This window comes from Lithobates pipiens, unplaced genomic scaffold, assembly GCF_037356315.1.
Source record: "Lithobates pipiens isolate NorthernLeopardFrog02 unplaced genomic scaffold, aLitPip1_a1.2 Scaffold_16, whole genome shotgun sequence".
NCBI lineage: Eukaryota > Metazoa > Chordata > Amphibia > Anura > Ranidae > Lithobates > Lithobates pipiens.
In genome coordinates this window covers 66,206,570-66,225,001 of record NW_027507748.1, presented here as the reverse complement: position 1 = coordinate 66,225,001, position 18,432 = coordinate 66,206,570, and the positions used below count along the sequence as shown (strand labels likewise).

At 42.3% G+C, this 18,432-nt stretch overlaps 1 protein-coding gene across 6 annotated transcripts in view; it reads right to left on the bottom strand.

The window, feature by feature from the left end:
- Positions 1-18,432, bottom strand: part of GRIK1 (glutamate ionotropic receptor kainate type subunit 1) — a 626,279-nt gene that overhangs the window by 199,387 nt on the left and 408,460 nt on the right. For all 6 annotated transcript variants that reach the window (XM_077480009.1, XM_077480011.1, XM_077480010.1 and 3 more), the window contains exon 8: positions 13,746-13,853. In XM_077480009.1, the coding sequence (XP_077336135.1) occupies positions 13,746-13,853 (108 nt within the window). The remainder of the gene's footprint in view (positions 1-13,745; positions 13,854-18,432) is intronic.

Below are 18,432 nucleotides of genomic sequence, written 5' to 3'. Positions count from 1 at the left end.
GACCACTCCATTCCATAAGGGTTGTCTTTAGGAAATGCACTTTTCTGGCCGTCTAGTCATTATAGTTTGGCCCTTGCCAAAGTCGCTCAAATTCTTACGTTTGCCCATTTTCTTCTGCTTTCAACACATTGACTCCAGGAACAACATGTTCACTTGCTGCCTAAAATATTTCACCCACTTTTACATGAAATTATCACAAGATAACCAATGTTATTTACGTTATCTGTCAGTGGTTGTAATGTTATGGCTGAGTGGAGTATGATACAAAATCCTTATTATTATTATTAGTGTGTCTGACACCTCCACATAAGTAGATATAAAAGTTATGGTAAAACATCTTATTAAAGTGGAAGTCCAGTCGTTTTTTTGTTCTCTAGTTTTTGACAATATAGGAATAGGTTAGAACTTCTGTCTGGTCTTTACTGCTGTCTGTGTCCGTATTTGTTCTTGACTCTTGTCACTAGACAGAATAGAATTTCTACAATAGGGAAACATAGGGACAATAAAAACGGGAAAGAGGTTCTAACACTTCTCCATCATACTCAAAAGTAAAAAAAACTTTGGGCTAGAATTCTACTTTAAATAGACACTGTCACTGCCTTTGCAAGGCTGACAGTTACAAGTAGGGATGAGCTTGGTGTTCGAGTCGAACGCATGTTCAACTCGAACACCGTTTGGCAAATACGGAACATTATGGGCCATTCACGCCAAATTCATGTGGCACTCACGGCCCACAATGCAGTGCGCCATTGCAGTGCATTGCTGGCTCGTGATTGGCCAAGCATGCACTGTGACCCCGCATGCTTGGCCAATCACAGCGCCAGCAGCGAAGAGAGCCATAATTGGCCACAGGCAGGATGCCTGTGGCGAATTATAGCTCAGGGGGTTTAGTACACGCCCCCCGCTATATAAGGCCGCCAGCATGGCAGCCTTGTGTAGTGTGTTCCGGCCTGCAGGGAAAGAGCAAGATAGGCAGGGACAGTGTGTTCTTTTCTCAGGCATCTGCAGGAGTTAAAGTGGGTGTTGTGTGCCTCCAGCACAGTATACACCTGTATCTACCCTTTATTGCTGGTGTTCTCTAATACAGGCATCTGCAGGAGTTAGAGGGTGTTGTGTGCCTCCAGCACAGTATACACCTGTATCTACCCTTTATTGCTGGTGTTCTCTAATATAGGCATCTGCAGGAGTTAGTGGGTGTTGTTTGCCTCCAGCACAGTATACACCCGTATCTACCCTTTATTGCTGGTGTTCTCTAATACAGGCATCTTCAGGAGTTAAAGTGGGTGTTGTGTGCCTCCAGCACAGTATACACCTGTACCTACCCTTTATTGCTGGTGTTCTCTAATACATGCATCTGCAGGAGTTAGTGGGTGTTGTGTGCCTCCAGCAATGCACAGTATACACCTGTATCTACCCTTTATTGCTGGTGTTCTCTAATACAGGCATCTGCAGGAGTTAAAGTGGGTGTTGTGTGCTTCCAGCACAGTATACACCTGTATCTACCCTTTATTGCTGGTGTTCTCTAATATAGGCATCTGCAGGACTTAGTGGGTGTTGTGTGCCTCCAGCTCAGTATTCACCTGTATCTACCCTTTATTGCTGGTGTTCTCTAATATAGGCATCTGCAGGAGTTAGTGGGTGTTGTGTGCCTCCAGCACAGCACAGTATACACCTGTATCTACCCTTTGTATCACTTTGAGGGCTTACAGTGTTGTGGCAACACCAACACCTTAGGCCCCCATTTCTGCAGAGCATATAGGGCAGGCCCCTACTTTCAAACATCCAACTTACAAATGTCTCCTACTTGCAAACGGAAGGAGACAACAAAAAAAGATAAAAAAAAATTATACAGGGGTGATAACAATTCCCTATGTTTTCCAAAAAGCTTAAAAATAGATTTTTTGCAGGGACTGTTCTAAACACGTGAAACACGTGGCACTCCACATGCATACTATAGACACTCCCCAGGCACAATATTTAAAGGAATATTTCACTTTTTTTTTTCACTTTAATCGTCATTAAAATCAGTGCTCCCGAAAAAACGACCCATGTCCCCTGGGGCAGGCGCCGGGTCCCCAAACCCTTTTTAGGACAATATCTTGCATATTAGGCATTAAAATTAGCACTTTTTATTTCGAACGTTCGAGTCCAATAGGCTTCAATGGGGTTCTAAACCAGGGGGTGTTCAGCTCATCTCTAGTTATAAGCATGGTTCCCAAAGGCAGAGGTATGATGGGACTTGGAGCACCACAACAGCTGCAGGTTGAGCACCCATGTGGCTTAGCCAGTAAAAAGTAATTGACTGAGTAGAAAAGCTTGGATATTACAGGACAGTCAGCCTAACATCAATAGACTGTAAGCTACTGGATAATACAGGCCAGTCAGCCTAACATCAATAGACTGTAAGCTACTGGAGGGGATGATAAGGGACTATATCCAAGATTTTGCTAATGAAAACAGTATCATTAGTAGTAATCGGCATGGACTCATGTAGGATCATTCTTGCCAGATCAATCTATTAATATTCTATAAAGAAGTGACCTGCCATCCAGATATAGGAAGGCCTGTGGATGTGGTGTATCTGGATATTGCAAAGGCATTTGATACTGTCCCCCACAAATGTTTAATTTACAAACTGAGGTCTTTTGACATGGACTATAGGGTGAGTACCTGGAATGAACAATGGCTACAGGGGTGAGTCCAAAGGGTGATGATAAATGGTGACTACTCGGAATGGTCCAATGTGGTAAATGGGGACCTCCAGGGATCTGTCTTGGGGCCAATTCTGTTTAATGTATTCATTAATGATATAGAGAATGGGATAAATAGCTCAATCTCAGTATTTGCGGATGATACAATTCTAAGCAGGGCAATAACTTCCGCACAGGATGTCGGAACCTTATAAGAAGACCTAAAATAATGGGCTGGGCAACTACATGGAAAATTAGGTTTAATATTGAAAAAATGTAAGGTAATGAATGCATTTGGGTGCCAAAAATATGAATGCAAGGTACTTGTTAGGGGGAGAACCTCTGGGGGAATCCAGGATAGAGTAGATGACAGGCTCAGCAATGCCAAGCTGCTGCAAACAAAGCCAGCAGAATATTGCCATGTATTAAAAATGGCATTTACTACAGAGATAAAAAAATAATTCTCCCACTTTACAAGACTCTGGTCCGGCCACACCTGGAGTAAGCTATCCAGTTCTGGGCACCAGTCCTCAGGAGGGATATGCTGGAACTGGAAAGAGAAGGACAACAAAGCTAATTAAGGGATTGAAGGACCTTAGCTATGGGGAAAGACTACAAGCATTGAACTTATTCTCTCTTGAGAAGAGATGCCTGAGAGGGGATATTATAGCGATATACAAATACACTTATACAAAAAACTTTTCAGTGAAAGGGAATTTAAAAGACACACGGCCATTCACTGAAATTGGAAGAGGGACGCATTTTAACTGCAATCAGCGTAGAGGGTTCTTTAGGATGTGGAATTCTCTTCCACAAGCAGTAGCGTCAGCGTGGAGCATCGATAGTTTGAAAAAACTATTAGATGGGCATCTTAACGATCACACCATACAGAGATATACGATTTACTATTGAAATAAATACATACACACACACCTGAATGGAGGAGGAGAGTGGAAAGAGTGGGCATAGTCGGCACTCTTGTGTTGTGTGTTGTGATCATTATGGTCTACATTACCAAAGATGTGGCAAGGACAATCCTTTTGTATAAATACATTTTACACTGCAAGTTGAGCCCCCAACAGGTATGAATCCACACCTTAATTGTAAGACTTAGCAGCCACGTAACTGCTTGTTATATCTGCAGTGTTGGTGATTGATCTTCTGATGTGTCCACTACAATATTAGTCCCAGTTACACCAACATACATGCTAAATGGCTCAGTAGGTTTCAGAAAACTGAACGTTAATAAATTAATTTGCTTCCACCATCCCCGGAGAACTGAGGTCTCCAGATTTTACTCGCCTCCGGTTTAGAATTCACGGGAATAATTATACAGAGATTTTAGCCCACATTTAAAGAAAAATTCAGACTGTGCGGCTCTGTCATTTTCCCGGCTTTGGTCATTAATCATGTTCAAAGGGAGCGGCTGGCGAGGCTCAGCCCTGGAACTTCTGTCACTTGGCATTTTGCTACTGACACTAATTTATACAGGTGAGGTTGCTCTTAGATTAATTGAATATTAGTTTTATATTTCCTTGGAGTAGCTTTCTTATAGAATTCCTCTCCTTCCAAGCACTTCTAATTTAGTATAACATTTGCCTGGCAGGGAGGCCTCAAATTGGAATGGTAAGGCTATTGAAACATGGATGTGAAGTAGGAGGGCTGGTTATGGGGTCCCATTCATTTCATTTACTGTAAGTAGGAAATTATTTTGTAAGATCTTATGAGTTTAGGGATTGCGGTATTTTAGATAATGGTGGAAAATATAAAGCTGAAATACAGACAAACATACAGTACCTTGAAAAAGTATTCATACCCCTTGAAATTTTCCACATTTTGTTATGTCTCAACCAAAAACATAAATGTATTTTATTGGGATTTTTTTCTGATAGACCAACACAAAGTGGCACATAATTGTGAAGTGGAAGGAAAATAATAAACTGTTTTCAATTTTTTTTACAAATATGTAGCACCCTGGGGTTTAGTCGGGAAGCTCATCGCCAAATTCCTTGTCAGGAGTAGCTACTGTAGTTAATTGCTAGGGATCAATTGACTTCTCCCTAAGTTTTGGCCTGGTTGTACCTTCCTCTTCTACCACCAGGTGGCTGGGCACTTGGAGGTATTAGATTGAGGACAGCTCAAGGTCAGGTTATGGGTATATGGGGTATCTCAGCCAATGGGCAGGGATTTTGTTGAATCTATTGACCTGCTGGGAGAGCCTATATATTCATGTGAGGTCAGGTGACCTGGGTTCTTGTGTGCCACCCAGATTGCCGTCTGGGTGGATGTGTTTCGTTCACCTCGGGCTGCTAGGCCGGAGATTGGGCCTATCCCGGGGGCATCAGGCTGCCAGACTGTGTGAGGGACTATCCACAAGTAAGAGAGCAGCGCAGAGTTGGGACTGCGGCTTGCAGTCGAACCAAAAGTGACAGTTCTGCTGGCCGGAGAACCTGCCGTGGTCGGAGGTAGAAGGGAAGCTGTCACCACTAAGGGACCAATAACCTTTACCAGAGACCACAGTGAGTAACTGAAGCAAGTACCGGAGCAGTATTCTCACCAGTCGTGCACTCCACAAATCTGGTCTTTATGACAGAGTGGCAAGAAGAAAGCCATTGTTGAAACATAGCAATAAGAAGTCCCATTTGCAGTTTGCGAGAAGCCATGTGGGGGACACAGAAAACATGTAGAAGGAGGTACTCAGATGAGACCAAAATTGAACTTTTTGGCCTAAAAGGGACAGGGAAGCTGGTCAGAGCTGTTGGTAAGATGGATGGAGCCAAATACAGGGCAATCTTAGAAGAAAACCTGTTATGCCCCGTAAACACGATTGGAAATTCCGCCAGCAAAAGTCTAATGAGAGCTTTTTGTCGGAAAATGCGATCGTGTGTATGCTCCATCGGACTTTTGGTGGTGGAATTTTGGCCAGCAAAAGATTGAGAGCAGGTTCTCAATTTTTTGCTCGGAAAAAAAGTCCCAATTGGAAATTACAATCGCATTTACAAATTCTAATGCGTAAAATTCCTACGCATGCTCGGAAACAATTTGACGCATGCTCGGAAGCATTGAACTTAATTTTCTCGGCTCATCGTAGTGTTGTACGTCACCGCGTTCTTGATGGTCGAAAGTTCAGAGAACTTTCGTGTGACCGTGTGTATGCAAGACAACTTGAGCGGAATCCCGTCAGAATAACCATCAGAGCTTTTTCCGACCATAATTCTAATGGTGTGTTCGCGGCATTAGAGTCTGCAAAAGACTCCAGACTGGAGCGGAGGTTCACCATCGAGCAGGAAAACAACCCTATACATACAGCCAGGGCCACAATGGAATGGTTTAGATCAAAGCATATTCATGTGTTAGAATGACCCTTTCAAACTCCTGACCTAAATCCATTTGAGAATATGTGGCAAGACATGAAAATTGCTGTTCAGACGCTCTCCATCCAATCTGACAGAGCTTGAGCTATTTTGCAAAGAAGAATGGGCAAAAATGTCACTCTCTAGATGTGCAAAGCTGGTAGAGACATCCCCAAAAAAGACTTGCAACTGTAATTGCAGCGAAAGGAGGTTCTACAAAGTATTGACTTAGGGGGGCTGATAACAAATGCACCCCACACTTTGAAAACCATTTATTTATTTTCCTTCCACTTCACAATTATGTGCCACTTTGTGTTGGTCTATCACATAAAATCCCAATGAAATACATTTATGTTGTTAGTAACTATAGCTGTGGGGGCACTCAGCAGGAGATAGGAGCCAGGAATGCCAGCGGGGGACCCAAAAAGAGGAGGATCGATGCTACTCGGTGCAAAACCATTGCACAGAACAGGTATGTATAACCTTTTAACATTTAGTATCACTATAAAGGTCTGCCCCCTCTATTACCGTTTTGGTGACAGCCCAAAATTGGAGACACTTATTAGCAAAATTATGTAGGCATAATACACACCCCTTGTCACACCCCCTTAAAGGAGAATTGTACAAAACATTTTTGGGGGAATTTACAAATGCAGCACTTTAGAAATTGGATGAAAGGTTTATCACTGGGAAACATTTTTTGATAGATAAGTGGTGCATTTTATATAAAACTATATAGACCAGACCAAAATGAGGGATAAAGGAGGAGAAAAGAGGGACAGCGGGACTTTGTTCCAAATAAGGGACAGTCCCTCAAAATCAGGGACACTTGGGAGCTATGATAAATAGGACAAACAGAGAGGTTGAATCTCCCTAATGGGGACACAGACAGCAATAAAACCTAACAGGTGTTCTAATCCATCTCTACTCTCCAACACTAAAAAAATAAAAAAATAAAAAATGTTTACCTTTAATTATATATTAAAGTGGTACTAAACCCAAAGCAAAAATTGTAATATATTGCAGTTTACCTATCATTAGATGTGGTTGCATTCATTTTCTTTATTTTTAGGCTTTTTTTTCTGTTTCTATTTTCTCCTGGTGATCTGGCCAGTAACACACCTGCTTTATTAGTGGTCCCACTCTAGATCAGGGGATCAGGGGTCTACAAACTTTCTAAAAAAAAGAGAGTCCGTTTAATGTCCTTCAGACTTTAGGAAGGCTTGACTGTGGTCAGTGGGAGTACATTAAGCCCCATCTGTGGTATCAGTAGGAGGAATTATGCCACATTGTTGGTATTAGTGGAAGGAATAGTGCCTCATTGTTGGTGTCAGTTGGAGGAATTATGCCCTATCAATAGTGTCAGTGGGAGGAAGTATACCCCATTGTTGGTGACAAAGGGAGGAAGTATGCCCCATCATTAGTATCAGTTGGAGGAACTATGCCTCATTGTTGGTGTCAGTGGGAGAAATTATGCCCCATCATTAGTGTCAGTAGGAGAAATTACGCCACATTGTTGGTATTAGTATGAATGAATGAATGAAATACTTGTATAGCGCACAACGCGAACCAAATCGCCTCAAGGCGCTGTGACGAGCTTTGATCATCGCCTAGAAGAGGAAGGTCTTGAGTTTTTCCTGAAAGCCAGGTGGTTTTCTTCCAGGAGGATGTTGATTGGTAGAGCATTCCATAGCCGAGGTCCTTGGACAGCGAATCTCCGATCCCCCTTAGATTTGTACCAGCTTTGGGCACGAGGAGGAGGTTTTTGTTGGCTGATCGAAGACTGCAGTTTGGTGCGTAACGATTTATTTTCTCAGCTAGGTATTGCGGAGCTTCTCTATGCACGCATTTGTGGGTGAGGCAAAGGGTTAGCCAATGTAGGCTCCTCAGGGAAGGAGAGATGTAGGAGAAATTATGCCCCATCATTAGTGTAAGAGGGAGGAATTATTCCACATTGTTGGTGTTAGTGGGAGAAATTATGCCCCATCACTAGTGTCAGGGATCCCGCGATGTTGGCACCCCAAGGCGATCCGTTCATCGGCTCCAGGTGCAGGCATTGTCACTAAGGGAAACAGGAAGTGAAGCCTTGAGGCTTCACAGCCTGTTTCCTACTGCACATGTGTGAGTCGCTCTGCGCTTTTTGAATGGTCTTGGTGTCTGCTGGGACCTGTGTGTCTCCCAGAAGGCAGCAAGGGCGAAGGAGGAGGGGCTGGAAATTATGTAGATCGGCGCACAATGATTGCAGAGCTCTTACCCAGAAGTGGGAACGGGTACCTGGTTTTGACAGTTATCCGCTCCCCCCTCCCCCCCGAAACGTGCTAAATGTGGCACCAATGGGGGGGGAGGAAGCAACCAAGTAGAGCTTCCCCTTTTGGGTGGAGCTCCACTTTAAATACACTAACAAACTGAATGCTCTGGTCAGGAAGGGGGTAAAATCTTCCGGTGCTGAAGCGGTTAATGAATAGAGAGTTGCTTTAATTCATGTATTTTCTATCTGCCAGGAGTTCAGCTTTAAATTTCCTTTCCTCTACATTCAGAAAGGCCATTTTTCTTTAATAAATCGCCTTGTCGTCTTTCCAAGTCATAACTCACACGCAGAATTTGCTGTACTATTATTTATTCATGTGTTTATTTGAAAACCTTGTTTTATCCCGGTAGAAATTTGCATTGAGCCTGTTAATTCGCCGCCTAAACATTTCTGGTTACGAATGTATAATAACATTATAGGCAAAGCATTTTGCTGCATCTAACAATGACAGTTAAAGTGCTGTGTTCCCTCTTGAAATACAGAGAGAGCTGGGAGAAATACAGCCTTGCAAATATGTCATAATACAGCCTGCTCACATCCTACCTAGCCACGGGGATATATATTCATAAAAGTGGATCTGCGCAATTTTCATAATGGAAAAGTTAACACAGCCGAGAATTGGCTAAAAGATTTTCTTATTTAAATGCACTCCTATCTCACTGTGCAAACACTGCGCGCTGCATTAATGGGGTCTGTGTTGGTCTAGAAAGATTCAATTGTTTATGACATTCAATAAAAGAATTCTTAAGCACAGAAATAAAGACCGCCAGACCACCCGGAATAACATTTACAGCTCGGATCAAAGGACATTATGAAATCCCAAGGAAAAATGTCACAGTTAAATAACTCTTTTCTTGCAACTTTATTTTTATGATAGGATTTTTAGAAGCCGTATATGAGTTTAAACTGGACCAATGACGAATGGACTAATGGATGCCTACGAATTTTCATTGTTAACCACTTCAGCTCCGGAAGATTTAAAAAAAAAAAAATTTTTTGCTTTCAGCTATAAAACATATCCAATAAAAAGTAAAAAAATAAAACTTTTTTCATCAATTTAGGTCAATACTAGTAAAAAAAAAAAAAAAAAAAAAAAAAAAAAAAGCAAATAAGCGTATATAGATTGGTTTGTTCAAAAGTTTTAGCGTCTACAAACTATGGGATATATTTATGGAGTTTTTATTTATTTTTTACTAGTAATGGTGGTGATCAACGACTTAGCGGGACCTGTATATTGCAGTGGACAATCCTGACACTAATGCCGTGTACCAGAAAAAGACCAATGAGAGCTTATCATCGGAAAAATGCAACCCTGTGTATGCTCCGGAATTTAGCTGGCCGAATTCCCGCGAGCAAAAATTTGAGAGCATGTTCTCAATTTTCCAGACGAAAAAAAAAAACTTTCTATCGGAAATTCCGATCGTGTGTATGTAATTCCAACGCACAAAAACTCACGCATGCTCAGATTCAACTACGAGACCGAAGCTATTGGCTACTGGCTATTGAACTTCCTTTTTCTAGTCCTGTCGTACATGTTGTATGTCACCGCATTCTTGACGGTCGGCATTTGGTGTGACTGTGCGTAGGCAAGATAGTTTGAGCGGAATTCCGTCGGAATCCCATTGGGAAAACCGTCTGACTTTTTTCCGACCATAATTCTGATCGTGTGTATGCAGCATTACTGAAACTTTTTGGGGACCAGTGAAACGAATACAGTGATCAGTGCTAAAAATATGCACTGTCATTGTACTAATGACACTGGCTGGAAAGGGGTTAACATCAGGGGTGATCAAGGGGGTAAAATGTGTGCCTAGGCAGTGCTCTTTCACTGTGTGGGAGGTGCTTGAACTATGGGAAGGCATTGATCTATGCCCCTGCCTTGCAGGAACACAGGATTAATGCCTTACCTACTGGCAGAACAGCAATCTGCCTTGTTTACATAGGCAGATTGTCCTTCTGGCTTGATTACAAATGATCGGCGGATGCCAGTGGACATCGAGTCCATGGTAACTGCAGATCAGCTCCCGCTGTGTCTAATCACAGCAGGAGTGAGTCGCCAGTGGCACGCATGAGGCCCAGGACCCGGAAGTGCAGGATCACGTAATAGGTACATGATCCTGTGCAGGAGAGCCGCCTTGACACTATATATATATATATATATATATATATATATATATATATATATTATACAGTCGGCAAGTGGTTAAAGGAAAACTGAACTCTGGAAGCTGTTCACAAAGAAAGGTAACCAGGGGCATCATGCTGACCCACCGCAATATAATGTCGATGGCTGGTTGGCAAGTGGTTAAAGCACTTCAGAAGTGGGAGGTGGATTTGGGTCCACTTATCGGGGATCAAAGGGAGGAAGCCCTACAATCAGTGCCCACTAGCTCCATGATTATTTCACAGAGACTGTCCCAATTATATCTTCTGCTGAGAACTCATCACACATCCCATAAATTACACAAAAATGCGTCTGACTTTTTTTTTTTTTTAAACCCTGTGGTGTGTGAACACACTCCAAAAACTCGGTGCCAAAAAAAGTAAACACACATAAAGAGTGATACACAAAACGTGCAACGGGTGTACACATAGTCCTCCAAAGGAGAAGGACCTTAACCCTGATCCCCCGGGGAGTTAGGCTCCAGATGGGGACTGAGATATTTACACTTGGTCCATCTGGCTGAAACCAGATGGACCCCGTTCTTTGGAGGGTCTGCTGAAACAGACCCACCCAAGTACTAGGTGGGGCTCCTCAAAAGGGAGACCCCATGAGAGAGGTGAACTAAGCCATGTCCACCCCCTCCCAAGGCTTTCAGGGCAGGCCCGAGGACATACACCCTACTAGTCACACGTTCAAAAACCATGTACAACAAAAAAAGACACAAAAGGGATAAACAAGGGCAATAAGTAAACTAAAGTGTGTGTGTGTGTGTGTGTGTGTGTGTGTGTGTGTGTGTGTGTGTGTGTGTGTGTGTGGCGGGGTGTGGAGAGTGGAGAGAGGAAGTGAAAAGTGACCATTGTGCAATACTGTGCAAGCCAGGAATAAAAAATTCCTCAGGTCCCAGCCAAAAGGCCCGACCCAAGAGGGAGGTGTGAAAAAAGTGTGTGGTAGTGCAGTGACCTTTTTGCTGCAACACAAAGTGACCCTCACTCACAGTGAAGTTACGGCACCCCTGGACTACCACTACAGGGGCACATGCACCACGGGCTTCATGGGTCTGATGCCTGAGCTCTGCTGTAAGTCTAAGCATGCCAGGGGAGACCTCATACATCTCCTTCGGTGGGTGCTGCTCAAAACTACATCGCTACTGGCTAGCTGTCTTAACCACCCTTAAAGTTTTTAAAACCTCAGTTCCTCTTGACCCAAAGTGCTACCTTCTTGGTATTTTAAGCGATTGTGTGCCAGAAGAGTTGACTAGAGTGGCAATTCTGCATGCTCTTTTTCAGGCCCGCAAAACACTTCTAATGCTCTGAAAGTCCTCAGTTAAACAATGAGTGACTCATATGGCAATACTCTTATTTTTGAAAGATATGTGTATCAACATAGAGGTTGCACGGTTACATTTGAAAGGCTATGGGCCCCCTGGCACGATAGGGTTTGACAGATTCTTTTGGTTGTTTGCTTAGAATATCTTAGAATATTTTCAATGCGCCTGGACATTTGTTTTTTTAAAGATGCTTCTTTACAGCTCGCACTTCCTTTGTTTTTACCATATTTTGCATGCCTTTTGTTTTGCTGTACCTGTATTCATCTTAATTTAAAGAGAAACTCCACTTTTGTTGAGAAAAGAAAACATTCCCCTCTGGCTGATCTATGTACATTGCAAGGATTTTAACAAACTTTGTTGCAGATTCCTACCTTTTGTTAAGCTGAAGAAATCACTTTGTGTTCGTCTGTGTCCATGTGGGAAAGTGAATCTAATGGGAGTGGTTTCAAAATGATCAATCAGTTGCTGCACCTGCAGGGCACTAAAGAGGAAAGCTGCTGGGTCTGCATCCCTTTAGATGTAATTTCCTATTGGGAGTATCTAAAAAAAAATGACAATTTTGTTGCTGGGGATGCCTGACTCTGACTTATATATATTAGGCAGACTTCTGGGGAAATCAATGAGCCAATCACACAAGCAGGAATTGATGTTTCTGGGGGGTGTACTTTAGGCACTCTGTGTACAGAATACCTCCAGGTAGACGTATTGAATTGCACTTTCAGAAAACTGCAGCGGCTGCAGAGTGAAAAGCAAAGGTCATTTTTAATAACATTTAGTTACAATATGACATATGTTGCAATTGTATATGCCATATTATTTTTTCTTTATGAGATCTGTTTTTTCTCCATGAAAGTGGAGTTACCCTTTAAATTTAAAGTTCAGTTTGGCTTGAAAGGAAACCTGTATGGAGAGAAATATGCACACTACCATTGCCATAGACATCAGAATGCTAATTGTTTGGTTGTCTCCAACCCAGACAGAGCCTTTGGCCTGCATGAAGACACTGGACCAGTATGACAGCCAGAGGAAATGGTCATCAGTGCAAAGCTCCACATTTCTCTTGTAGCAAATGTTTCCTAAACTCCAAGTGTAGCTAGGAAAAAAAAAAATTAAGTCAATCCCTGACCTGATTTAAAATATAAAAAAGGGCTTTCTGGCTGCTATACTCACCTGATTTCTAGCACTGCCCCCTACAGGCTCACCCACTCATTATTACAGCATCTCTCCTCTTTCAGGTTTAATGACACCCACAGTCATTTAATCTATTTCCTGGGACCCCATAAAATCAGGGGTCTACCCTCTTCCCTGGACTCATAGAACAAAACTGCAGAAAACATGAAGCATTCGCCGGCAGAGAAATAAGAAGATGAAGAGGACCTGTGACATCACATAAGTAGAATACCTGGAAAAGGGATAACTATACAGTTTTTTTCTTTTATCAATATGGTCTTGGGGTGCTTCAAGGGCGGGAAAAGGGGGCAAATGGACGAGAAGGTAGGTGCAGAGCCTGGAGTTGTGCTTTTAAGATCTGTATTTTAGTACTTGTGCGATATATATGAAAAAGAAGATTTCTCTTGAAATTTCCATTGGCTTCACAAGCTTTTATATGCACATATACAGATGTGACACCAACAGAGACCAACAGCACAGCTAACACTCACCCACGTCTGCAATAGAATGATATTTTCAGCAAACACATTCAATTGTAAGCCTTTGATTATTATACTTAACACAGACAATAGGACACCCTGACATTGCTGTCTAGTGGAAGCCCGAATATTTATATAAATCCTGAGGCTTTAAAAACTCTTATTTCCTAATTGAAATCCTCCCAATGTGTGGCCTTGTCTGTGAAAGAAGCATTGAGATTATATGAAAAAAAAAAAAAAAAAGCACTTGGTACCTTTTCCATGCCATCTTCCTTCAGGCTAATAATATCCAAATCAAAATCTCTTCTCAAGCCGTCCGTTCTATTGAAGGTGATCCGACCTGTCAAACCATCCCAGCGTGCCTAGGGACACATAGACAAGAAGAGATATTTAAAGCACAGCGTACTATCCATCACTTTACTGGTACACACAAACAGCTGAGCAGAGCCATCTGCCTACTTTGAGATTATATATATATATATATATATGTATATATATGTATATGTATATATATATATATATATATATATATATATATATATATATGCGTGTATGTATGTATGTATGTATGTATGTATATATATATATATATATATATATATATATATATATACATACACCAGGGGCAGGACAAAGGGTGGGGCACTGTGGTATCATGTGAGGTGGGGGGGCACCACAAGGTAATTGGGGGAGGGGATTTGTGTTGGAGAGGGGGATTTGGGGTGCAGCAGGGAGTAAGTATTGTTCTAGGAGGGATAATTTGGGGGGTATACTAAAATTTAGGGGGAGAATGAATGGGGGAAGAAGATTTGTGCTAGGGGGGATGATTGGGGTGCTTTGTGCTAGAAGGAGGGATTTGCAGTGGGGTTATTGGGAGGGGCAATTTTAGGGGTAGATAATATGTGCTAGGAGGAGTGATTTTTTTGGGGGGGGGGGATTTGAATTGGGGGGATTTGGGGGATGGGGGGTAAGATTTGTGCTGGGAGGGGGGATTTCAGCAGGGAAACAGATTTGCACTGGGAGGAGGGGGAATTTATGCTCATATACATTGGGGGCGGGCGCAGTTGGGCGAGTTTGCCCTAGGCTCTGGATGACCTTGTCCCGGCACTGATATATACACAAACACATACATATATATATATATATATATATATATATATATATACATATGTACATATACACATATACACATATACACACACATACATACACAGTGCCTTGAAAAAGTATTCATACCCATTGAAATTTTTCACATTTTGTTATGTTACAACCAAAAACTTAAATGTATTTTATTGGGATTTTGTGTGTAGGCCAACACAAAGTGGCACATAATTGTGAAGTGGAAGGAAAATGATAAATGGTTTTCACATTTAAAAAAATAAAAATCTGAAAAGTTTACTCTAATATCCCTAACTAAAATCTAGTGGAACCAATTGCCTTCGGAAGTCTCAAAATTCGTAAATAGAGTCCATCTGTGTGTAATTTAATCTCAGTATAAATACAGCTGTTCTGTGAAGCCCTCCGAGGATTGTCAGAGAACCTTAGTGAACAAACAGCATCACAAAGGCCAAGGAGCACGCCAGACAGGTCAGGGATAAAGTTGTGGAGAAGTTAAAAGCAGGGTTAGGTTAAAAAAATATCCCAAGCTTTGAACATCTCACGGAGCACTGTTCAATCCATCATCCAAAAATGGAAAGAGTATGGCACAACTGGAAACCTACCAAGACATGGCTGTCTACCTAAACTGAGAGGCCAGGCAAGGAGAGCATTATTCGGAGAAGCAGCCAAGAGGCCCATGGTAACTCTGGAGGAGCTGCAGAGATCCACAGCTCAGGTGGGAGAATCTGTCCAAAGGATAACTATTAGTTGTGCACTCCACAAATCTGGCCTTTATGGAAGAGTGACAAAAAGAAAGCCATTGTTGAAAGAAAGTCATAAGAAGTCCCATTTACAGTTTGCGAAAAGCCATGTGGGGGACACAGCACACATGTAGAAGGGGCTCTGGTCAGATGAGACCAAAATTTAACTTTTTGACCTAAAAGAAAAACGCTATGTGTGGCGGAAAACTAAGGCTCGGTTCACACAGGGGCGACATGACTTTGACACGACGTGACTTGACGTGACTTGGACACGACTTACAACACTACTTTAAGTCGCCCCAGGCCAGGCGACTTGCCATGGCCAATCAGAGAATGAGCTCTCAGGGGGGAACTCCTTTTGACAGCTGATAATTCTCTGAGAGTCGCCTCTGTATAGACGGAGATCCGACTTGGAGGCGACCTCCATTGAAATCAATGGGTACCAGTCGCCTACAAGTCGGATTGAAGTAGTACAGGAACCTTTTCTGAAGTTGGAGCGACTTCAGTAGTGTGCATTAAGACAGCTCTCATTCACTTACATTGATTTCTACATGTTGTGCGACCTGAGGTGACTTGGGGCGACTTGAAGTCGGATCTGAGTCGCCCCTGTGTGAACCGGCACTAACACTGCACATTGCGCTGAATACACCATCCCCACCGTGAAACATGGTGGTGGGATGCTTTTCTTCAGCAAGGACAGGGAAGCTGGTCAGAGTTGATGAGAAGATGGATGGAGCCATATACAGGGCAATCTTAGAAGAAAACATGTTAGAGCCTTCAAAAGACTTGAGACTTTTGAAGGCTCCAGCAGGACAATAACCCTAAACATACAGCCATAGCTACAATGGAATGGTTTAGAGCAAAGTATATTCATGTGTTAGAATGGCCCAGTCAAAGTCCAGACCTAAATCCAACTCAGAATCTGTGGCAAGACTTGAAATTTGCTGTTCACAGATTCTCCCCATCCAATCTGACAGAGCTTGAGCTATTTTGCAAAAGAGAATGGGCAAAAATGTCACTCTTTAGATGTGCAAAGCTGGTAGAGACATCACCAAAAAGACTTGCAGCTGTAATTGCAGTGAAAGGTATTGACTGGGGCTGAATACAAATGTACCCCACACTTTTCCCGTATTTATTTGTGAAAACTTTTGAAAACCATTTATCATTTCCTTTCCACTTCACAATTATGTGCAACTTTGTGTTGTCTATCACATAAAATCCTAATAAAATACATTTACGTTCTTGGTTGTAATATGACAAAATGTGGAAAATTTCGAGGAGTATGAATATTTTTTCAAGGCACTGTATATATATATATATATATATATATATGTATATGAGTACAGTATCTCCCAAAAGTGAGTACACCCCTCACATTTTTGAAAATATTTTATTATATCTTTTCATGTGTTAAACTTAATTTTCCCAGCTCGTCGTAGTGTTGTATGTCACCGCGTTCTTGACGGTCCAAAGTTCAGCGAACTTTTGTGTGACTGTGTGTCTGCAAGCCAAGTTTGAGTGGAATTCCGTCTGAAAAACCACCATAGCTTTTTCCAACGAGAATTCCGATTATGTGTACGCGGCATAACAGGTTTTCTTCTAAGATTGCCCTGTATTTGGCTCCATCCATCTTCCCATCAACTCTGACCAGCTTCCCTGTCCCTGCTGAAGAAAAGCATCTTCACAACATGATGCATTATTCAGGGTGATGTTCAGTGTTAGTTTTCTACCACATAGTGTTTTGCTTTTAGGCCAAAAAGTTAAATTTTGGTCTCATCTGACCAGAGCACCTTCTTCCACATGTTTGCTGTGTCCCGCACATGGCTTCTTGCAAACTGCAAATGGGAATTCTTATGGCTTTCTTTCCACAATGGCTTTCTTCTTGGCTTTTGCCACTATTCAATAAAGGCCAGATTTGTGGAGTGCATGACTAGTAGTTGTCCTGTGCACAGATTCTCCCACCTGAGCTGTGACTCTCTACAGCTCCTCTAGAGTTATCACTGGCCTCTTGGCTGCTTCTCTAATGAATGCTCTCCTTGCCCGGCCCCTCAGTTTAGGAGGACAGCCATGTCTTGGTAGGATTGCAGTTGCATACTCTTTCCATTTTTGGATGACAGATTAAACAGCGCTCCATGAGATGCTCAAAGCTTGGAATAATTTTTGTAACCTTATGCTGCGTACACATGACCAGACTTTGACGGACTAGATCCGACGGTCTTCCCGACGGACTTTCGGCGGAGTTCCAAAGGACTTTCCAAACAAACGGACTTGGCTCCACACAAGCACACCAAAGTCCGACGGATTAGAACGTGATGGCGCTCTAGAATAAGGAAGTTCATAGCCAGTAGCCAATAGCTGCCCTATCGTAGGTTTTCGTCTGTCAGACCAGCATACAGATGAATAGATTTTTTGACCAGACTCGAGTCCATCGGAAAGATTTGAAACATGTTTTAAATCTAAAGTCTGTCTGATTTTTAGACAGCAAAGGTCCGATGAAGCCCTCACATGGTCGAATTGTCCGACGGATTTGTTCCGTCGTGTGTACGTGGTATAATCCTGCTTTAAACTTCTCCACAACTTTATCCCTGACCTGTCTGGTATGTTCCTTGGTTTTCAGGATGCTGTTTGTTCACTAAGGTTCTGTAACAAACTTCTGAGGCCTTCACAGAACAGCTGTATTTATACTGAGACTGAATTACACACAGGTGGACTCTATTTACTGATTAGGTGACTACTGGAAGAAATTGGTTCCACTACATTTTAGTGACCCTTCTTGCCTTAGTGATGTCATGTGACCTATCCTACTTCAATGATGCCATGTTACCCCACTTATATCAGGGGTGCCATGTGACCCCTCTTGCCTCTAGAACTCAATGTGGCCTCTTGCCTCAGTGATGTCATGTGATCAGTCCTGCCTTGCTGATGCTATTTGGTTCAGGGGATCTACAGCTAATTATGAACAACTATTTTATCTCTGCCTCTGCTCCATGGTACAGATATACCAGTCAAGGTGAACAACATAAACCCATTTAATGATGTTTGATGGTACCAAACATTAAAACAAGACTAATTATCAAGAGAA